The sequence below is a fragment of the Theropithecus gelada genome, chromosome 7a (genome assembly GCF_003255815.1).
Source record: "Theropithecus gelada isolate Dixy chromosome 7a, Tgel_1.0, whole genome shotgun sequence".
NCBI classification, from domain to species: domain Eukaryota; kingdom Metazoa; phylum Chordata; class Mammalia; order Primates; family Cercopithecidae; genus Theropithecus; species Theropithecus gelada.
The window spans coordinates 15,653,357-15,675,729 of NC_037674.1; the positions used below are offsets into that span (position 1 = coordinate 15,653,357).

Here is a 22,373-nt window from a genome sequence, read left to right on the forward strand (position 1 = left end):
AAAAAGCAATTGCATTGATTACCAAGGATTTCCTTTGAAATACATATACCTTTCTCTGCTACCTCAGTGTTCAGAGTCGTTAGAGGTCTCCCCACAATTGTGTCTGGAGACCCACCTGCTCCCTCAGCTCCCTGCTGGTAGCCTGGGTGGTGTAGAGTCACGGCAGCCAGGCTTAGAGGTGTAGACAGCTCACAGCATCACAAGGCCCTGGGCAGGGAGACTGTGTGTTCTTGGGAGGGACCCTGAACTGGAAGATGGGAAGCCTGGGGACTCAACAATGGCGTTAGTTAAGGCCTTTGACCTCTCTCTTTTCTGCTAAATAAATGGGAATTCCTGAGAGCAAATGGAGGTTATAGATATGAAAGGGCTTTGAGATCTTGGGAATAAAAGTACAATGTGTACACATGAAGTAATATATTTTCAAGGGAATGTCTGTCCCTTGGGCAATATGATGCTGCACAGAAAGAAATGTGAAGGGGGTAGGTGGTAAACATTACACCAGTGTGCCCAGACTAGCAGCATCAGCGTCACCCAGGAATGTTTGTTAGAATAATGACAGCTTAGGCCACATCCCAGACCAACTGAAGAAGAAATTCAGAAAGCGAAGCCCAGCATTCTGTTTTAACCAGCCTTCCAGGTGATGCTGATACACACTGAAGTCAGAACCACTGGCCCAGCCTTTTCCTCTGATGCTGTAACTTAGGGGTAGGGTATTTCTGTTTTGACAGATGGTCATCGAGGTGCCTTTTGACCCTTTCTCTCGGTTAAAGCCAGCTGCCCTGCTGGGGGAAGAGGAAACAGTGTCCCTAGTGCTTGTAAGAGAAGGGAAAAAGGCTGCATTGTCCATTATTTTTGACAGTTGCCGCAGAACTTGCCCTGGAGAGCTTGTTAAAAAGGCAGCCCTGAGTGAGTCCGTCCCTCTCCCGCGAAGGTACTGCTGTGTTTGCCTCACCTCCTGCCCTGAGGCCTGCTGCTGCTTGAGCCAGTCCTTAAAAGGAGCACTGGGTGCCACATTTGTTCTCTCTGGTGCCAGGTCTGTGCTATTTCACTTCCCCGGCGTCAAGTGGGTGCTTAATGAGCAGCTGTGACGTAAGGCCCAGCAGACTTGAGAGAAAGCAGCTGCAGTCCATGCTTTCTGCTGGCTGCTCTCGTTCCCTCTCCCAGCCTTGAGTTCTCCCCCTTTGGTGGGGTTGTGGTCAACCACTGTCAGCCCTTCCTCATGAGCCCTGATAACCCTTGCTCAGAAAGAGATGTGTGTGGGGTGTGTGGACATGGATAAGTGACTTGAGACAGAAGTGACGTGGTGTCTTTAGTTCTCCTGTTCCCTCGGCCCCTCCCCTTGATTTAGTCCCTAAAATAAGAAAATACGGCCGTATTAGGATTTTTGACAGTCCCTTGTTCTTTTGGGGGGTTAGTGCGATCTTTTCCTGTTGTTCTTGTCCCTGACAGGGTTGGGGCTGGAGTTGACTGGTGGTCCAACATTCCAAACTTGTGCCTTGTTAGATAGCTAGGCTCTCCTGCTTCCAAGGATCCCCAGTGCCTGTCCCTTGACCTTAGCAAACTCTAGTCATGCTGCTCCTTTGGGTGACAAAACAACTCTGGGACACAGAGCAAACTCCTCAAGGGGGTTTGTTTCTGGGGAAAATAAGCAAAACACTGTGGTGTGAGTGTGTGAGATTGCTACTGAGGTAGACAGAAGAGAGGAGAAACCCCTGTGAGCCTCCAGCGCAGCACAGCGTGCAGGGTGAAGGGGGGTAAGTGTGATGGAGCCAGTGAGGGAGGTCAAGGAACACTGACTGGTAAAGCAGGGGCACTGCTCGAGGCTGCGACTCCACCGGACCCCCCCATAGGACTGAAGGAAGCTCGCCTGGTGGGCCGGATAAGCTTTACAGACCATTCCTTGTTTCCCTGAAAGTGCATTGACCGCCCCCCACCCCCACACCCAGCAAAGATGAGGCTAGAAGAGAATGTAAAAAAAAGGTAGAAAACAAAGAACACAGAGATCACACCAAATCGCTACTTCATTTATTCAACAAATATTCACTGAGTGCCTTCTGTGTGCCAGGCGACTGTTAAGAAAGAGTCCAACTCCACCTGCGGGCAGGTATATTTTCCATACTCTTCCCATCCAAGTACTAACCAGGCCCGACCCTGCTTAGCTTACGAGATCGGGCGCATTCAGGGTGGTATGGCCATAGACTATTTTGGATACTCTTATCTTTAATTTTCTCAGCAACCCTTCAAACTAGGTATCGCAAGCCTCATTTTGCAGATAAGGAGACTGAGGCTTTTAGAGGCTAAAAATTGACCCAGGTCACCTGGCTGACAGATGGCAGACCTAGGGTTCTGATTCAGTCCATCGGATTCCAAGGCCTGTGCTTGTTCCACCCGGCCACGCTGCCTGTCATCAAAACACATGTCTTTCTTGCAGGCTGGTCTATTGCATTTCCCTCCCGCCATCTGTCAAGAATGGGCCTGGGATGGAGAGGCCTCTGCCTATTCTGCCCTGCTTGTTTCGAGACCTTAGGTAAAGCCAGCATCTCCCTACTGGCTCTTCCCCTCCTCCTGTGTGCCCTCCTTTTTCCAGGCCCCCAGCCCTATGCCTGGGTTCCTGGCAGCTGTGTTTCATGAAGACCCTCCACCTTTGAAGAGTAGTCTTGTCTGTTGGTTGGAGAAGAGAAAGGCACCCAAAACGAAGGCTCCCAGCCAGGCCTTTAAACAAAGGAGCCAGGAAGAGGTAGAACCAGCTTCCCATGATGCCACGGTCTGTGGAGGGGTGTCTTCTTGCGCCTCCCTCCTGCTCCATGGCTGCTTCCATCCTAGAGCAGGAGGGGTGGCACCCATCTGGACAGATAGCTGGGGGTTACCACCATAACTACCACTTTCCTTATCTTGAAGAAGAGCTCTCCTTTATTGAGAAGAGCTCAATGTTACCTGCCTGCACTACCATCTTCCTGCAATGAAGAGGTCCTGCGCCAGTCTCTGTTCCCTCCAATGCCTATAACTCCTGTGACACCCCTCCTCCTAACATCCTTCTAGATGTCACTCCACGGAGACAAGCCCTACTTCCCCACAGCCCTTCTGCCCAGCCTTCCCTCCTGCTTCAGTCCCGTTGTGAGGGCTGAACCGGAGCTCTGCCTGCTTCCTACATCCTCATCCCAGGGTCAGACGAGCCTGGCGTATGCCCCTTTGTGGAGGTGCAGCTGTACAGTTGGCAGCACTGGGTTGGGGAGCAGATTGTGAATCTTATAATTCAGATTCTTGATCACAATCGTTTTTGGAGACATCTGCCTGATGTCTCCAAAATCCAAGGTCTTTGCCTGAACCTCCTCTACCCCTGGCCCCATCCTTTGGGAGTCACGGATCCCTAGGCCAGTGTCACACTCCAAAGCCATGTTCTTGTGACTAGAAGGCAAGAGAAAAACTTGAGCTTGGAGTCTTCGCCCTGGCATAGGTGTGTCTCACATATATAGGAATGTTTCCAAGCCTTTCCAAAATTCCTCTGATCAACCCCATACCAAATGCCTCTACCCCCTTCACTCCATCCCATCCCATCCCTGACCAGCTCTCCCACTGCACTACCAGAAGTTGACACCACCCACTCACTGCCTTCCAAAGCATCTTCCCCAAGTCTCCCACCCAACTCTGAAGCCAGGAAGCCCCCACCACCTGACAGGGCTAGCACTCTCCCATCCCCTACATGGCCAGCCACCAACCTTCAGAGTCTAGAGTCTGTCTTCACTCCCAGCCCTTCATATATTCTAGTCCAAGCCCTTGACTACTCAAAAGCATGGTCCAAGAACCAGCATGGGCTTCACCTGAAGCCTCTTAGAAATATGAATTCTTGGCCAGGGGTGGTGGCTCATGCCTGTGATCCCAGCAGTTTAGGAGGCCAAGGCGAGCAGATCACTTGAGCCCAGGAGTTGGAGACCAGCCTGGGCAACATGGTGAAACCCTGCCTCTACAAAAAATACAAAAATTAGCCAGGCATGGTGGCACGCCTGTAGTCCCAGCTACTCAGGAGGCTGAGGTGAGAAGATCGCCTGAGCCTGCAGGGTTCGAGGCTGCAGTGAGCCCTGATTGCGCCACTGCACTCTGGCCTAGGTGATACAGCAAGACCCTAACTTAAAAAAAAAAAAAAGACGAACTCTCAGACCCTCCCCAGACCATTAGAATCTGCATGACTCTTCAGTTAAAATATGAGAGACACTTCTCAAAACAGTCTCATCTGCTAAAGAGACACCCCTCACCTTCCTGAATAGAGGGGTGAGGTACAGTTGAGAGCTAGTGAGGAAGGCTGAGCTGGGACCCCACAGTTTAGTCCTCACATTGGGCAGTGGAGAAATCCCAGGGTGGTCCAGACTCTCCCTAGAGCCCCACAGCCTTCAGCAGAGAACAGCAGCCATGGCAGGACCAGAGAGGAGGGGGCAGAGGGGACCATGCGGTGAGGTCCACACCAGGGCTCAGGAGCAGAAGGCACACATAACAAGAAAGAAGGGCACCTGCTTGTGCCAAGCAGAGGTGGGAGGGTCCCCTGGAGCTCCTACTGCCATCCTGCCCCCAGCCCTGTAGGGCACCTATGGCCCAGAACAGCCCAGCTCTGCCGGATGACTGGCTTTCTTCCCTCCCTCCTGCTGGCAGTCTCCGTCGCCTACCGGCTGGATTACTGGTAGTGGGTGCTCAGGAAATGTTTGTTGAACTGAGAGGAAGCCACAGCTTGTGCGGAGTCCGGATAATTCAGCAGACGTGGGCCTCAGGGGAGGGGTGGGGATGGAGGCTTTGTAGGAAAGACAAGTCCTGATGTCATACTTAGCTGGAAGTTGTTTCTCTGTCTGTGGAGTCCCTGTCTGATTCTTGCCTTGGCCTGGCCCTGGTGCTAGTGCAGGGCGGTGGGGAAAGAGGAAGTGGAGAGGGCAGGAAATGACCCTGAGCTGCAGGGCCAGGCCCTTGCCTCCATTCAGGGTGCACGTGGTGTCTGACCTGGGTGTGGCGGCCTGGGAGTAAGCTCTCCCATCCTGCAGTGGGGGAGGAGGTTGTCCCTCCCCATCCCACCCCATTTCAGAGAGGAGGACTTTCCAGAGATCCTCCTTTTCACTGAGAAGACGTGAGCACTACTCTTCTTTGCCCAGGCCAGACCCTGCCAGCTGTGTGGCCTCCCCTCCTCCAGGCCTCAGCCACCACTCAGGAGAGGCAGGAGACTGGCACGTGGCTACTGGGATTCCTCTGGTTGGGCATCCTGGGAATCTGGGACTGGGGGAATCCAGCCGAGGCAAGAGGTGAAAGCCTGCAGCTGGAGAGGGAGGCCAGGCCCTGAGGGGTGACAGGGAGCCAGGGGAGCCAGGAGAGCCAGGTGCTGGGTGCCACCAAGCCTTGTTCTCTCGTCATAGTGGAGAGGGCTTGTGGCCTGGGCAGCAGTAGGCCTAGGTCAGGGTGCACCAGCCTCAGATGCCAGGGGAATAGACCAGGGGCTGTGCCCGTGTGTGAAAACCCACATGTGCACGGGGATGAGCATGTGAGGTGCAGGGAGGCCACTCCTTGCCCTCACACGGTCGCCGTGCTGGAGAGTTTGCCACACTGCTCAGTGACAATGGCACAAGCCACCAGCAACCACATGGCCGTCATGCGGAGGGCTCTTAACGGAGTGCTTCCCTCTTCCTCTCCCCCGGGGTGCCCCAGCTCCCAAGAGCTGTGTTCAGCATCTTCCTGCAGGGCCAGGGCGCCCTGTCCTGCGCCTCATACCTGCTGTGCCTCTCGGCCCTTGGCTGCCTCCTCTGGGGGGCCGGCTTCTCAGGGCCAGGCCTTGCTGGGCCCCAGCCTTGCCAGACCTGTCTTCTCTGGGCTCTGGGAGCCCTGCTCCTCTCTGTGGCTCAGGGCAAGTCTGGACTTCCAGCTCAGTCTGGTGATCGTTCCACCCCAGGGGCTGCTGCTCAGAGCCCTCTGGCCAAGACACAGGGCTCTCCTGGGCCCCAGGCCTCAGACTGAGCACACACGTGCTCTCCCTAGGCCCAGGGATGCCAGCCCCTCCTAGAGAGAGGTCAAGAGGAGCCAAGTCAGGCTCCTGTGGAGAGCAGGGGACTGAGCTGGCTGTGGAAGCCACTGACTCCCCCTTTGGCCCCTCTGGGGATGCCAGGGCTGGGCTGGCTGCAGGGGCGCTCCCCAGTAGGCCCTGCTCCATCCCGCTCTGCTTCTGTGCTTGCTCCTCCTCACTGGGAGTCTCTCTGGTGCTTTGGCTTCCCTGAAACAAGAGAACAGCCCCAGTGGCTGATGAATCCACGGCTTGCGTCCCCAGCCTGCCCCATCCTATACCCAAGTACCTACCTCCTGACTCTCCAGTTCCTCCTTGTCTTCCTTCATATCCCACCTGTGGAAACACAGCTCATGGCACGCCCCACCCCACTTCACTCCAGAGCCATGCCCCCTGCCTGAATAGAGGGGTGGGGTGGAGTTGAGAGCCAGTGAGGAAGGCTGAGCTGGGACCTCACGGTTTAGTCCTCACATTGAGCAGTGGAGAAATCCCAGGGGTGATCCAGACTCTCCCTAGAGCCCCACAGCTCTCAGCAGAGAGGAGCAGCCATGGCAGGACCAGAGAGGAGGGGCCTCCACCTCCTCTGGGCCTCCATCTCCTTGCCAAAGAAATCCCTGGGAGAAGCCAAAGCCCAAGGGTCTCAGACTGGGATCAGAGCTAGAATGTGGCTCCAGGATGCTTCCCCCTCCCAAGCCTGACCTTGTTCCCTAAATCCAACTATTTCCTCTGAATGCCACGCACTCTGGGCCTATCCTGGGTCCCCCAAGGATATGTTTATGGCCAAGCTTGCAGCACCTTGAGTTCTGTGGGGACTCCAGGCATGTCCCTGCCTGCAATGCCTGGGAAAGGCATACCTCACTTCCCACGGGAAGGGAGCTGCTGTAATTACCACCAGCCTCCCCAGGCCCCAGGCTCTCACTGCAGCCTCTGCTAATGGCCTCTCCCAGCATCTCATTAACCTCTCGCCAGGCTGCAGTCAGCCAGGAGGCAGGGGCCCCAGGGATGGAGCTGGCACCTGGGCCTGTACTGGTCCAGAAAATTGGTCCAGATGCCCATCTTGATTTTGTCCCCTGCCACCTGTTACCTTCGGGCCCTGCCAGTCAGCCTCTCCTTGCCCCGGGCTTTGCTGCCTGTGGCTGGTGCCACCGAGGGTCTGCTGGCTTGCCCGCCCCGACCTGCAAGAGATGGTTCACAAGCCAAGGAGAGAAGAGGCCCATAGCAGCCAGCTCCGTCTCGAGACCCGGCCCCTCCTCCTCTCCAACTCACCTTTTCCATCAGGGAGCAATGGTGGGGGCTGTAGTTTCCGGTGGCTCCTGGGACCTGACGGGGACAAAAAAGTGGGGAAAGGTGGGGTGACAAAGGATCCAAAACAGGAACACTGGTCCTTCCAGCCTCAGGAAGCTGTCAGTCCTCGGGGCCAGTCGTGGGTTTTGCCTCCCCAAAAGCGCCCTTGCCTGGGGGTCAGGAGAGTCGGGTCCTGTGCTAGCTTTGCCACTCTGTGGCTAGGTGTCTGGCCTCAACTCTCAGGCCACAGCTTCTTTACATATAAAACAAGGGGACCAGCAATCCACAGTTGTTTCTACAGTGTGTCTGGGGAAGGACCACTAGGACTTTCACCCATTAGGGACCAGCGCCTCGAAGAGACCCCTGGGCAGGCTTCCACTGAGCCTCCTTCTGGGGCCTCCTGGTCAGAACCTGGACAAGAGCTGTGGGCTCAGAGGGGAGGATGGGAGTTCTTGGTGCCCTCCTCTGACAGTGAGGGAGAGGAAGGAAGATGTTCTCCAATGCTTCCTTTCAGCTCTGAAAATAAGTAAGAAACTAAGAGACAGAGGAAAGAGAGGACAAGGGGGTGAAAGATAAACAAAGCCAAGGAGGGGAGAGATGAGGTAGGTGTGAGCTCACCCCTTCTGCTGCCTGCCCTGGCTGGGCCTTCTCCCCTCAGCTGGCTGCAGTCCTGTAGCCTGTGTAGACAGATGGAGTCAGATTGCTGGTGCACAGAAGCCGCTGTGGGCCCCACCCTGACACCCCTCTCCCCCAAGCCCAGGCCCAGAATTGAAGGCAGCAGGGAGATGGTGGGCCCAAGAAAGATGGGAGACCCAGTGTGCACACAGAGCCTTGAACTCTGGGCCCGACCAGAGAGCCCAGCAAGGTCCTCTCCACCCCGAGGAGAGTCCCTGCAGCCCTCCCAGCAGTGCCCGCAGCCAGCTCCACCCCACACCACGGGATCACCAGCCCAGCAAGCTGCCCAACCCAGCCACCCACGTGGGCTTGGCCTTGTCCAGGTCCCACGGGCGGCGCCAGTCACCCTGTGCGTCTCTGTGCCGGGCGAGGCGGGCTAGGTCGATCTGCTCCCGCTCCTGCTTCCACTGGGCGTAGTCCCAGCCCGCCTCTGGGGGCTCCCCCACCGGCCGGCTCCGGGGCTCCCAAGCACCCTGCAGGGAGAAGACACTCAGAGCGAAAGGGAGAAGCAGGAAGAGGCTTGGGGTGGGGTCTGGAGACTCAGGTGCTTCCTCTCAAGGTTTCCACATCTCCAGCTAAAAATTAGATGTGTTCCAGCTCTCCCATGGAAATGGCTTCCATCCACTTGTTGTGTGTTTTAGGCAAGTAATTTAACCTCTCTGTGTCTCATTTCCTCATCTGTAAAATAGGGATCTCCAGAGCACCAACCCACAGGGTTGTTGCAGGGATATGTAGACGAGCCAGAGTGGGAGGGGCCCTGGAGGCTGTGAGCAAGGGCAAGGACTAGGGGCTGCTGCCACCTAGAGGTCACACCTGGCACTTGGCCAGTCAACTCCACCCTCTGGCCCCTCCTCCACTCCCGTGCCACCAGCAGGGCTAGATAGGGGAGGGGGCTGGATCACATCTCTGGCTTAAACTGTCTCCCACTTCAAGGCCCACCCAAAGCAGAGACTGGCCAGAGAAAGGAAGGAGGAGCAGGAACTCCTGCAGGTGCTCCCTCAGCCACGTCCCTGCAGATGAAGGACATATCTGACTCAGCTTCTCTACCTCCCCTAAGTGAGGACCTTCAGATCCATGTCCCCATCCCCTCTTGAAGGCGCACCTTCCGTGCAGAATCCAAGCTGATGGCCACCTGCATGGGGGGGCTCCGGGTCACACGCCCTCCAGGTGACCCCTCTGTGCCTTGGTTCCTTGCTCTGATGGGCTTTTCACTTACAATCCGTTTGGCCTGGGAGGATGAAGATGGGCAGTGCAGCAGAGTCAGGGAAGAAGAGGCTGCCCACCGATGCCTGCACTCCCCACCCACCCTGCTCACCTCTGCTTTGTTCTCCATGGTCACAGCCAGCTCCACCAGCTCCCCTAAGCAGAAAGTACCCCCGTGGTCCTCAGCATCCTCATCCTCAAGCATCTCGTTGGTCACTCCGGGTCCACAGGTGCCCCTTGCCCAGTTCCTGCTAACCACCCGCTTTTCCTGCAGAACGAAGACCCTCAGGCCACATGAGCAGTGCTGGGCAGGACCTGGGTGCTGGGTCCTCTCGGTGGTTCCCCAGGCCTGGGTTCCAACCCCAGCCCTCCCTGCATTCCCCACAGAGGAGCTGACTCCCACAGGCTGTTCACATGCCAATGGCATGAGGTTATCCAGGGCCCAGGGCCACCCAGAGGCCCAAGATGCCACAGTGGCCCCCGTCATCTCTGAGCTGGGAAACCCAGAGCACTCAGACAATGGGTCTCTGTCCCTCAGACACTGCTCCTGGCATTCAGCCCCAACTTCTCTGTCCCCCACTTCCTGCAGGGTTTTAGCCCCTGGGGCTTGAGGTTTAGGAGTGGCGTGTGCTGAGGGGCCTGTGCTTTGTGGCGTAGGCGCAGGGCTGTGGACTGGAAAAGGTATAAGGAGGCTTCTACTGGGCGTAGGGGAGCTTTCAGCTGTGGCCCTTCGGTGGGGACAGCAGTGGTTCTACTGCAGGAGGTTGGGAGCTGACGGATGCACCCCGGAACAGTTAGTAGAAGAGGGGAACAGAGGCAGCTGTCTTCCCCTGACATGGTCTGGGCCTCCACCTCCTTGCTACGAGCCCTGTCTCCCAGGGTGAGGCTTACACCGGGAACTTGGCTGATGGTAACGGTGAGGCCATCGGGCCGGAGGAGTGCTGGTGTGGTCACAGCCATGCCCCCCTGCTCTGCCTGCCGACGGTCCTCCTGGATCTCCTGTGGGAGGGCCCGGGGTCAGCACACGCCATGGCCCCCCAGGTGCACAGAGACACAGACGCTGACAGGCCTACACGGAGAGACACCAGTGGGACACCAGGGGGCAGAGGCGCCACATCACACATCCCCAGGACCCTGACCAAGCCTCTAAGAGGGACCATACCCACCCTACCCCTGGCCCCAGCCCCAGAGGTGCATTCCTGAGCCTGCAGGGAGAGACCATCACGTGTGCAGCAACCAGGGAGTGGCAGCCAAGCGGGTCCTCCCGGCCCTGTGGCAGCCCACTCACCTGGTACCTGCGGAGCAAGGCCTGGTTCTTCTTGCGCAGGGCAACTATCCTCCGATCCAGCTCCGCGTCCTTCTCCTGCCTGCTCATGGGGGACTCAGCTCTGGCAGGCCCCTGCAGAGGCAGGGAACCCAAGCTCCTGACTTCCGCGTCCCCCTCTCACCAGTCCCCAGCTTTCACATTTTTACCACCCAAGGAACAGATCCCAGACCCACAGCTAAGGTCACCCAGGAAGGAAGGGGATTGCTCGGGGAGATGGCCCAAAGAAGGTCCCAAGCCCCCATTCCAGCTAGGCCTGTCTGCCTGTCCCTGCCTCCTCGGGGGGCTCAGGTCAGGGCCTCATACCCCAAGCCACAGCTCCCAGCACTGGGCTGCCCCTCCCCCAGCTCTCCAGGGAGCTTCACTGCTGAGCAGAGCCTGGAATGGGAGTTATAAATGGCTCTGGCAGCGGAACCTGCCGTGACTGGGAAGCTGCCAGGGGATTCGGGAGGTCGAGGGGGGAGCTCTTTGACTCCCAGATCCACAACCAGAGAAAAAGGAGAGGCCCTGGCTCCGTCCTGGGCTCTCAGGCCCTGGACCCCACACCCAGGCCTGTGCCCAGCCTGGAGGAAAGAGCCGCTCCCACGGGCCCAGCCTCTCCAGGCCGAAAGCTGCTGGTAGTCGGGGCGGAGAGAGTCAGCTCCCCTGGCGGCCCCAGCCCGGGAGTCACCCTGGGCAAGCCATGTCTCTGCATCAAGATTCCAGGTTCCTCTCTGTCTGGATGCAGGGTCTCTGTTGTGACCCATCTAGTCACAGCCCTCTTTCTCCCAGCCCCAGCTGTCCCCAGCTGCCCCCAAAGGGTGGCTGCCTGGTATCCCGGCCCCCTCCCAGTCCCAAGAAGCCCCCTGCCAAAGGCAGACTGCCACTCACAGCCGAGTGCATGGCAACGGCGGGCACCGAGAGAATTCCAGAGCAGCCCCTGGGGAGCCAGAGTGGGAGGAAAGCTGGAGCCACCGGAGCCGGGCCTCTGCCGGCCTCTCCCTGCCGGCTTCGCTGTTCAGCACACGAGATCATGTTGTGATTACAAAAGACTCCTCTGGGCTCCCAGCCAGGAACGTCGGGCCGCCACCCCCACCCTTCCACTCTCAGAGGGCGAGGACCAGGGCACTGGCAGCTGGCTGGTCCTGTCTAGCACCTCTCCCTGCCCCGCCCCAGCGTCCCCAGACAGACTGGTAGGGACTTCTCCCTGGTGGGTCAAGCCCACACAGAAGGCCTGGCTGCCTGGGCCCTAGCAGGACCCTAGCCTGGGCCTGCCTGCAGACAAGACGGGCAGCCAGCGTAGGCCTCTGTGCCTCCCATGAGTAGAAAAGGCCTACAGCACACAAATGCTCCCCTCTCCTGCTCCTTCTCCTCATCAGCCTTGGTTTAAGTAATTCAAAGGGATCAAGAAGCTCACCTCCCCTGGACCACCAAGTACTACCACATCCCTAAAATGACAACACTAGTCATTCGTTCTTTTAGGTTGGACATTGTCTTCTCTGTGCAGTCATGCACCATATAGTGACATTTCACTCAACAATGGATCACATATATAATGGTGGTCCCATAAGATTATAATGGAGCTAAAAATTCCTATGGCTTAGTGACATTGTAGCCATCATAACATAATAGCACAGGGCACTACTCATGTGCTTATGGCGATGCTGGTGTAAACAGACCTACGGCATGCCAGTCGTACAAAAGTATGGCACATACAAGTATGCGCAGTACAGAATACCTGATAATGATAATTAACAATTATGTTACCGGCTTATGTATTTACTATACTATACTTTTTATCATTATTTTAGAGTGTATTTCTTCTACTTACAGCAACAACAAAAAAGTGTACTGTTAAACCACCTCAGGCAGGTCCTTCAGGAGAAATTCCAGAAGAAGGCATTCTTGTCATAGGAGATGACAGCTGCAAGCCTGTTAATGCCCCTGAAGACCTTCCAGTGGGACAAGATGTAGGGTGGAAGACAGTGGTGTTGATTATTTTGACCCTGTGTAGGCCTAGGCTAATGTATGTGTGTTCGTTTTTAAGAAAAAAGTTTAAAAAGTTAAAAAAAGAAAAAGTTTCAAAATAGCCAAAAAACTTACAGAATAAGGATATAAAGAGAAAATATTTTTGTATAGCTGTACAATGTGTTTGTGTTTTAAGCTAAGTGTTATTACCAAGACAGTCAAAAAAATTTTTTTACTTAAAAAGTTTATAAAGTAAAACAAGTTACAGTAAGCTAAGGTTAATTTATTACTGAAGAAAGAAAAATATATTTTTTTAATTTTTCATGTTTTGAGACAGGATCTCACTCTGTCACCCAAGCCAGAGGTCAGTGACACGATCATGGCTCACTGCAGCCTCAACCTCCTAGGCTCAAGGGATCCCCCTGCCTCAGCCTCCTGAGTAGCTTGGACAACAGGCACATGCCACCATGTGCAGCTAATTTTCAATTTTTTTGTAGAGAGAGGGTCTTGCTATGTTGCACAGGCTGGTCTTGAACACCTAGACTCAAGTGATCCTCCTGCCTTGGCCTCCCAAAGTACTAGGATGACAGGCGTGAGCCACCATGCCTGACCAAAAAATCATTCTTATAAATTTAGTCTAAGTGTACAGTGTTTATAAAATCTATCATGGCAGATGGTAATGTCCTAGGCCTTCAGATTCACTCACTCGGTGACTCATCAGAGCAACTTCCAGTCCTGTAGGCTTCACTCATGGTAAGTGCCTTATACAGGTGTGCCATTTTAAACCTTGTACACCATAGTTTTACTATATCTTTTCTATGTTTAGATATGTAAACACTTAGCATTGTGTTACAGCTGCCTACAGTATGCAGTACAGTAACCTGCTGTACAGATTTGTAGTCTAGGAGCAATAGCTACACTATGCAGCCTGGGTGTGTAGTAGGCTGTACCATCTAGGTTTGTGTAAGTGCTCTCTGTGGTGTTCACACAATGACAAAACCACCTAACAACATATTTCTCAGAACATAGCCCTGTCATTAGGAGACGCGTGACTATGTTTTAAAGCACAGCCACTCCCAGGAGGCTCTGTTGTTTGGGTCTCTAGCCCTTCGGTATGGCAAGCCCAGCCTTCCTCCAGGGGCCTTGCCATGGCAGCTCAGAGCTGGTCAACAGCCTTCCTCCCTCAGGCCCTATGTCTGGGCCCTTCCTGGCCCTGCTCTCCAAGACTGGCTTTTTCAGCCTCTCTGAACCCAGCAAAGGAATCAGCCCTTCTCTGGAAAGCTCCTCCCCCATATCTTCCTCATACAGCTGAGGCTGGTATGAGGGGGAGGGTCTGCCTGGCAGTGCCACCCTAGAGCCTCTGGGACTCAAGGCTTGGGGGTGCTGAGAGGAGGGTGGTCTTTCTGGACTAGGAATTCGTGGAGTCTGTTTCCTCAGCTACAAGGCCCTGACCTCCAGGCCCTCAGGTGAGAATCGGAAGCCCCTGCATTCCCCACATCCCTGATTGAGCAGGCCAGTTTCCCAGATGCCACAACTTGTCCCCTCTGTCTCCAGAGCAGAAACCGCTGCTGCCTTCTTTCCCCTCCCAGACCCACCCAGGCAGCCAGAGGTCCAACCTCCACCCCTCCAGAAGTGCCCTTTCCTCCCCACTCCCTCCCCCAGCTCCGCCAGGCTTAGCCCCCTTCCTGTCCAGGCCTTCGCACAGCACCCCTGGCCCCACACCCCATCTCCACCACCCCAGAGTTCCCATCCTGCTTGCAAATGCCACTGCGCTCTCCCTTCCTTTCCTGCCGGATGTCCCCACTGAGTCAGACTCGTCAACCTCTCCCAGCAACCATGACGCACCCAGGCTCTGTGCCCTGTGCCTCTCTCACACACATATATACACACTCTCTCTCCTTCTCCCACCCGCTCTGCGTCCTGCCCCACACAGTGGACTGAGTTCCAGGGCAGCCTCAGGAGGCTTCAGAAGCCTCCAGAGGCCTCAAACTTCCCTTCGCGTGCCTGACACTGTGTTGGAGCTGGGAGGCCTGCGGAGCACTTGCTGGGAAGGGAGACCGAATGCTCTCCAGCCTCTTCAGAACTCAGGCCCAGACCAGGTCTGGGGAGGAGATGTGTAGATAGAGGAGGCTACAGGGATGAGGCAAGGTCTGTGTACCCACCTCCCCCATTTCCAGACAAGGCAGGGGCAAGAGAGCAGCAGGGGAGTAAAGGTACAGGCACAAGCTCATCACCTATGGGATGGCCACTCAGCTCTTCTGGAAGGGCCTGCAGGAACACACTCCCCTCACCTAGGGCGAAGGCCTTCTGGTCCGTCAGGCTGGAGGGGTACGTGCCCAAGACGAACCAACAGTCATATGGGGGGTACCAGCAGCTGCTGGCTGTGTGTTTCCCAGTGTTACTCACACAAGACGTCATACCTCTGAGCAGCCCCCACAGTCTCCCACTTTCCCCAGAGTCTGCGGTTGACCTGTCTGCTCTCCATTACACAGAGGTTCTCTGAGGGCAGGAATGACATGCCAAGTGCCTCTGGATCCCCAGTCCCTGGCACGGTGCCCCTGCATACTAAAGAACCTCCATCAGCGCTTGCAGGCTTGCAGAATGAAGACATGCGTGAATTGTGCTTTCCATCCCGTGCATAGCTGTGGGTATCCTGTGCACAGGCTGTGACTGCCTTTCTATCCACCTAGAATGTACGCAGCCCTCAGGGAGCCGGTGGGTGGTAAAGACGCCCTAAGAGTGCCCCCCTCTGTCCTGGGGAGAAGCCCGCAGGAAGCAGAAGAGATGGAGAAGGATCAGCTTGCCATCCCCATGAGACTGTGTGTCTGTTTCTCTGTGTCGCCACTAAGGGGCAGCAGAGTGACAACAGCCTGTTTCTGGGTGCGGGAGGCAGTTCCCTTTCTCTGTTGCTGGGCAGGTCCTCCCCCAAGTCCCTGTAACCTCCACCTCCCAACTCCATCAGACTAGAGAAACCATCCAGTTGTAGAAGACTTATTTTATTGATGAGGAAGCTGGAGCCCAAAGAGGTGTTGCCCTCTGCCCAGGTGGCACAGCCTGTCTGACGCCACTGAGGCCACACACCCGGGCACGGCCTCCCGCCCAGGGCGCCTTCACCAGCTGCCCTGCCAACGCCGTTCTGCTGATCCTTCCCTCTGTGCCCTCCCTCTCTCCACCTGGGGTTGGGCTGGGTGTCCCAGCACCTCAGGCACAGGCTCTTCCCTGTGCTCCCCTACCCTCCCAGGCCACCTGCTGGCTCAGGGGATACCCCTGAGGTCCAGAAGCGACTGTATCTGGACCCTATTCGTGGTCCTCAGAGCGCAGACCTGGGGCCAGCCCTGAGGACGAGATGGCTGCAAGCTGGAATTCTCACTGAGGAGAAGAGGGAAGGGGGGCTGCAGGGGAGGAAAGACCCTCCGAACGACACACGGAGACACTGCGCCCCTGGGAGCACAGACCTGGCAGAGGCTGCACCCACGAGAGCCGCACTGCTCAGACCTCGTTCTGTTTCCAGAATGCTGCCCCTGCAGCTGGATCAATGAAACATAAGCAAGCCGGCCCCTGCCCTTCCCCTCAGCTTTGTCAGAAGATGGGATGGGGAGTGGGTGGATTCCAAATGAACTTCACCCCTTACTGGCTGTGTCCCTTCTCGCTCTGGCCCTCATCTATAAAATGAGGTGTACCTGCTTCACAGAATCATCTGGAGAGGAAATGAAATAACATGGGTAACCATCCATATCTGGAACAAAGTATGCCCAGAGTAAGGCTCAAAACAGCTTTCTTGCCTCAAGTGTGATGGCCACCTTCTGGATACTACCTCTCCAGCATCCTTTGAGGGGCCCAAAGGCTGCCTGCTACTGGCCTGCTGGTGCCTGAATACATTAAGACTTCTGGGTTATGGGCCGGGCGCGGTGGCTCAAGCCTGTAATCCCAGCACTTTGGGAGGCCGAGACGGGTGGATCACGAGGTCAGGAGATCGAGACCATCCTGGCTAACACGGTGAAACCCCGTCTCTACTAAAAATACAAAAAACTAGCCGGGCGAGGTGGCGGGCGCCTGTAGTCCCAGCTACTCCGGAGGCTGAGGCAGGAGAATGGCGGGAACCCGGGAGGCGGAGCTTGCAGTGAGCTGAGATCCGGTCACTGCACTCCAGCCCGGGCTACAGAGCAAAACTCCGTCTCAAAAAAAAAAAAAAAAAAAAAAGACTTCTGGGTTATGGAGACCATTTGTGATCTGGTGGGACAGACCCTGAGGCACTCCCTCAGCCACCTCCCTTCAGGTCTCCTGCCCAGCACACCCTCTCCAGGGAGTCCTCCCTGTCCCTCTTTGTCCCCTCTGAAGTCCCAGGCCCTGGTTGCCATCTGTCCCCAACCAGCACTGGTGCTTCTGGAAGTACTCCCTGCACTTTACCTGCCTCTGGATCCCCCTAGGCCTGGTTCTAGGATCATACCCCAGTGTTCAGGAACCACTCTTCTTGGTGGAGGGCCGAGCCCTTAGAGGTCACTGGTGCCACTAGCCAGCCCTGGGGGTGTGGGTGAGTATTGAGGAAGACAGTGAGCCAGGCTGGATTGCATGAGAGCCCAGCTAGTAGGCAGGGGAACCTCCAGATAGAAAGGGGTCAGAGAGTGGCTTAAACCACAGCATTACCTTCCTGCAAACCCATCCTCCCTCCCTGCCCCACCATGGCGATTCTTATCTCAAGAAACTGCTATCCTGGCTCCCAGGACTTGAGGTGTGGTCAGGCCAGGGCTGGTCCTGGGTGGGGAGAACTCAAGACTGCATGAGGTGGGGCTGGAGGGACCAGCCCTGGGCAGGCTCCAGTTGCCAGGGACAAAGTCTGGGCCACACCTTTCGAAAGAACACATATGCTAGACCAGGGTGGGGCCCAGGCTGAAGTCCTTTGAGCCATTAGAAGCAGAAGGAAAGCTGGACCAAGGACACATTCCTTCATTCTGCTCTGCAGGACATACCCAGGGCTGGGGCATCCCGAACCTTCCAGCATCAGACCCAGCAATAGGAGGTGAACGCTGGCGTGGACCTGAGCCCCTGAGGTCTCCTTTGTTTGTTGGTGCTCTGTTCCCATGCACCAACACTGGATCTGTTCATGGTGCAAAGGTGACTCATTGTGTTTTCCCAGAAGCCCCACCTTGACCCCCAGCCCAGAGCTGTCCACAAGCAGAGGCTGAGTGCTGCCCTGTTGGGGCTTGCCCATACCATGCCATGAACAGAGCACCTACTGCGTGCTTCACCTGGCCAAGGCGACGTAGGAACCAGCAGGGAAAGACCTCAGAGGCACCTGCCAACACCAGGCTGCATTGGCCTGAGGCCCAGCCAGCACAGGGCTCAGGCCCACCAGGGCGTTTTCCAGAAGGAGACGAGCTTCAAGGGGATGAGCAAGATTCAGGCAGGCGGATGGGAGGAGAGGGCATTCTATGAACGCACAGGAGATAGCAGGATCGCAGGAGGCAGGGGAGTGGCAGTGGCTTTTACCTGCAAGAGGACATGAGGTTAGGAAGGTACAGACCAGACTAGGGAGGTTAGGAAGGCAGACTGAGGAGCTGGAGTCATCCAGAGGGGCTGAGAGTTTTACAGCAGCTGCTGCTGAGGCCACCTCGTGGTTTAGGAAGCTGAAGCCAGAGTGGTCTAGATGGGTCGCACAGGGCAGGGGTAGGGTTGGGGGCAGTTAGGAGGCTGTGTCCAGATACTGGAGGGAGGCATCTGGGCCCAGCAGGGCAAGGGTTTTCCAGGGAAAAGGTGAGCGGGAGAGCCTTCAGGAGGACTCAGAGTCTTGGCACGGCCTAGGCAGCATTAAACGCTCGGGCCTGGGGGCCCTCACAGAGTCAGGCACGGAACAGCCTGGCCTGATGTCTCCGGGAAGGGTGCCCGCTGGGCAGCAGAGGCTGGAAGTCTGGGTGGGACAGTCTCTACCCCTTCTCTAGGCTTGTCACATGGGTCTAAGGCGGCATCTCTGGGGCAGGGAAAAGGTCCAGTGTGGCTTTGAGGCATGGAGAGAAGGGTAAGTAGGAGGCTGAGGGAAGGGTGAGAGCCCAGGCCACTGAGGAGAGGGCATGGGCCTCTGGAGTGGCCTTAGGCGGTGTAGCTCAGGGGCTTTCACCCAGCCTAGAGGTGGCTAGGCAGGAAAGGGCAACCAGGATGAGAAAGCGCACTGAAAGGCCGGACCTGGACACCTGCAAGTGGGCAGCACGGTGACCAATTGTCCCGATTTGCCTGGAACTCTCTCAGTTTTAGCACTGAAAGTCCTGAGTCTGGAACATGCCTCGGTCCTAAGAACACCTGGACGCTCGGCGCCCTGGGGGAAGAGGAGCTGCAGGAGGCTGGGGCAGGGAGGGGGCCTCTTGGGGGCCTGTCAGTGAAACGCTCTGAGGGACCAAAGGCCAAGGGTGCAAGGGAAGTGTTCCGCAGGCAGGTCCCCAGGGCTGGGCAAGGGAGCCTCTGATGAGGCATAGAGCTCACCACTGATATTCACACTGATAATAGTAACACCCTGCACTCCAACGTCTAACACGGCCAGAGCCTCACACAGGTGATGCCATTGGATCTCTTCAAGCTCTGCAACCTGTGAATTAGCCAGGGCAGATGCTATTAGCTTCTCTTTGAAGATGAAGGTCAGAGACCTGCCCAGGAGTCTCTAGGGCGGGGCCCTCCCAACTGCCTCTGAATCACTGTGGCCGGTGGCCCATCCCTGCAGCACTCTCTCCAGCACATACCTTTGGCCTCATACCGTGGAAAACCTGTCCACCCAAGAAGCGGCGCCTGGCTGTCCTGCCTCCCTCCCCACCCTGCAGGGCAGCCCAGGAGGCAGAGGGGCCTTCCTGGTTCTGCTGACAGGCATTGGGGGTTCCAGAGAGGGCCTTCACTGTGTGTCCTCACCCTCCCAGAGCCCCCCCATGGGCTCCACTGCCCCAGGAGATGCCCTTCAGCCTCTCTCCCTGATCTCCCGTCTCCTCTTCCAGATCCCAGCCCCTCACCCCAGAAGTATCTCCTCTGGCTCCACAGAGCTCCCTTCTCCACTCTGTGACTTTCTAGTAGGGAAGTGCCATCACTCTCAGCCAGGCAATAAGCCCAAGCACTTGGTGAGCGGTTACTATCTGTAAGGCACAGTGCCTGCTGAGGGGTAGCGGGGCCACACACACGGAGCAGGCCCTGCTTGCCCTCAGAATCTTAGGAGAAGAGTTCATGAACACATACACCCTGCTACAGATCATCTTCCACATGCCACCACTGCTGTGGGTGCCCTCCTCACTTCCCAAAGGTCTCCGGGCCCACTCGGGCTTCTGGGGCTGCCCTGTCTTCTCGGTCCACCCCATCAAGGCAGGGCCTACTGCCACCACCCAAGGCCTCACTACCCTGCCTGCCTGCTGCTGTAGTGGGTTCTGTGATTGGCACCCACTGGAGCTCAGACCCTGATTCCTGAGATGGAGAACTTAGGCCTCAAGCCTGGAACCCACAGCACTGGGCCCCCATGCATTCCTCTCAGCCCCTGCTTTCCTCCTGGGGGTTTGTGAAGACACAGGTCTCTCAGCTTCCTGCCAAAGGCTGAGGGCAGAGGTGGAGAGGTTGCAGTGTCAAGGTCCCTGAAGGGGAAAAGGAGGCAGAATAAGGCTTATTTTTTTTTTTTTTTTTTTTTTGAGACGGAGTCTCGCTCTGTCGCCCAGGCTGGAGTGCAGTGGCCAGATCTCAGCTCACTTCAAGCTCCGCCTCCCGGGTTCACGCCATTCTCCTCCCTCAGCCTCCCGAGTAGCTGGGACTACAGGCGCCCGCCACCTCGCCCGGCTAGTTTTTTGTATTTTTTAGTAGAGACGGGGTTTCACCAGGTTAGCCAGGATGGTCTCGATCTCCTGACCTCGTGATCCGCCCGTCTCGGCCTCCCAAAGTGCTGGGATTACAGGCTTGAGCCACCGCGCCCGGCCCAGAATAAGGCTTAGAGGGCTGGTGAGGGCGGTGAGCGCGGTGAGCGCGGTGAGTGGTGGATGCAGTTGGTAACATTCACACAGCGTGGGTCGGAGCCTGGCAGGCACCACACCTTTGTCAACCTCCCCTGGGACTTCTGCCCCTCCCCAGTAGCTCACCCTGTCCTGGTTGCCCATAGACCCACAGCAAATGTGTGCAAAAGGGACTAATAACCTTCCACCTAGTCATAAACCAAAGTCCTTTGACCAACAATGTTAGCAAAGCAGGCTGGAATTTTTCAGAAGAGCATTCCTAAAAGGAGAGATTACCTAAGGTGAAGAAAGGGCCCGGGCTCTAGACTCAAATAGTCCACAGCTGGGACTAACTACACACTTGGTGGGTGACCTCAAGCAGATTTCTTAATGTCTCTGAACCCTGGCATGCTTTAATCCATAAAAGAGGGGAAGATCATAACTGTTACCTCCAAGAGCTGATATGAGATAACTGATACTGTAAGAGAACCTGGCGGCCGGGCGCGGTGGCTCAAGCCTGTAATCCCAGCACTTTGGGAGGCCGAGACGGGCGGATCACGAGGTCAGGAGATCGAGACCATCCTGGCTAACACGGTGAAACCCCATCTCTATTAAGAAATACAAAAAACTAGCCGGGCGAGGTGGCGGGCGCCTGTAGTCCCAGCTACTCGGGAGGCTGAGGCCGGAGAATGGCGTGAACCCGGGAGGTGGAGCTTGCAGTGAGCTGAGATCCGGCCACTGCACTCCAGCCTGGGCGACAAAGCGAGACTCCGTCTCAAAAAAAAAAAAAAAAAAAGAGAACCTGGCACACAAAAACTTTCCTGCCCACCATGGAGATAAAGGAGGATCACACTTTTCCTCCTCTCCATTTTCCAAATTGTATCCTGATGGTGGTTCTGTTACTGCTCTAATTGAGGGGATATAACGATGACTAAGAAAGCCACCACAGGCCGGGCGTTGTGGCTCACACCTGTAATCCCGACACTTTGGGAGGTCGAGGTGGGTGGATCACCTGAGGTCAGGAGTTTGAGACTAGCTGGGCTAACATGGTGAAACCCCATCTCTACTAAAAATACAAAAGTTAGCCGGGAGTGGTGGTGGGCGCCTGCAATTCCAGCTCCTCAGATAGCTGAGGCAGGAGAATCGCTTGAACCCAGGACGCAGTGAGCTGAGATCGCACAACTACACTCCAGCCTGGATGACACGGCGAGACTCTGTCTCAGAAAGAAAAGAAAGAAAGAGAAAGAAAGAGCGGAGGAGGAGGTGGCGGAGGAGGAGGAGGTAGTGGAGAGGAGGAGGAGGAGGGAAGGAGGGAAGGAGGGAAGGAAGGAAGTCACCATAGCCCCTGCCTCTGAGGAGCCGAATCCCCACTGGGAGTAAGAGACATTAAGAGCAAGGATCCAGGGAGACAGGAGAGATGAGCAAGGGCACCAGGTCTGCCTGCAGGAGACTAAGGAAGGCCACCATGGCTAAAGCACGCCAAGCAAGAGGTTGTGGCAGGCATCAGAGGCCACAGGGGTCAGTGCAGACCAGACTACAAGGGGCTTTCGGAGTGCAGAGCAAGCTGGCAGCCTGGGCTCCCTCCCCACCTGCCTAGATCCATCCCAAAAGTTCCCTGTTCTGTGTCTAATTTCCATTCTCAGGCTAGCTCCCTGGGCTGGGCAGCACATCTGACAATTCATGCCTGGGGCTTGGCGCCCAAGGCAAAGATTCCACCAGGTCCTCCACTAGGGTCACTATTTCTTCCTCCACCTGCTGAAAGGAGGTAATCATCCTATCTATCTTGTAGGAGTCATTGGGTTACTAATGCATGTGAAGTACCGCATGCCTGGCCTGGCATTCAGTAGGAGCTCTACAAATGTTCAGAGCCAGTCCCTGGTGTAAACAGCCTTGCCAGCATTGGCGACTTCTGCCTGGATTCTGTGGCATCTCATTACCATACCAGTCTGGTAACGGCTTGTTCCCCAGGCTCCCC

At 56.2% G+C, this 22,373-nt stretch overlaps 1 protein-coding gene across 1 annotated transcript; it reads right to left on the bottom strand.

Annotated features, from left to right (window-relative positions):
- Positions 1-2,003: 2,003 nt before the first annotated feature.
- CCDC9B (coiled-coil domain containing 9B) lies at positions 2,004-11,535 on the bottom strand. Its single transcript, XM_025390592.1, has 11 exons — positions 11,382-11,535; positions 10,476-10,586; positions 10,079-10,186; positions 9,300-9,455; positions 9,087-9,212; positions 8,288-8,457; positions 7,928-7,986; positions 7,292-7,345; positions 7,110-7,200; positions 6,319-6,361; positions 2,004-6,235 (listed from the first exon to the last, which is right to left on the bottom strand). The coding sequence occupies exons 1-11, from the start codon at positions 11,523-11,525 to the stop codon at positions 5,693-5,695; spliced, it is 1,605 nt and encodes a 534-aa protein (XP_025246377.1). The 5' UTR covers positions 11,526-11,535; the 3' UTR covers positions 2,004-5,692.
- Positions 11,536-22,373: the final 10,838 nt, after the last annotated feature.

Coding starts and splice junctions, on each gene's coding strand:
- CCDC9B (XM_025390592.1), bottom strand. CDS start 11,525: ATGATCTCGTGTGCTGAACAGCGAAGCCGGCAGGGAGAGGCCGGCAGA. Junction 8,458..9,086: donor GCTTGGATTCTGCACGGAAG/GTGCGCCTTCAA, acceptor TTCTCCCTGCAG/GGTGCTTGGGAGCCCCGGAG. Junction 7,987..8,287: donor CTGGACAAGGCCAAGCCCAC/GTGGGTGGCTGG, acceptor CTGTCTACACAG/GCTACAGGACTGCAGCCAGC.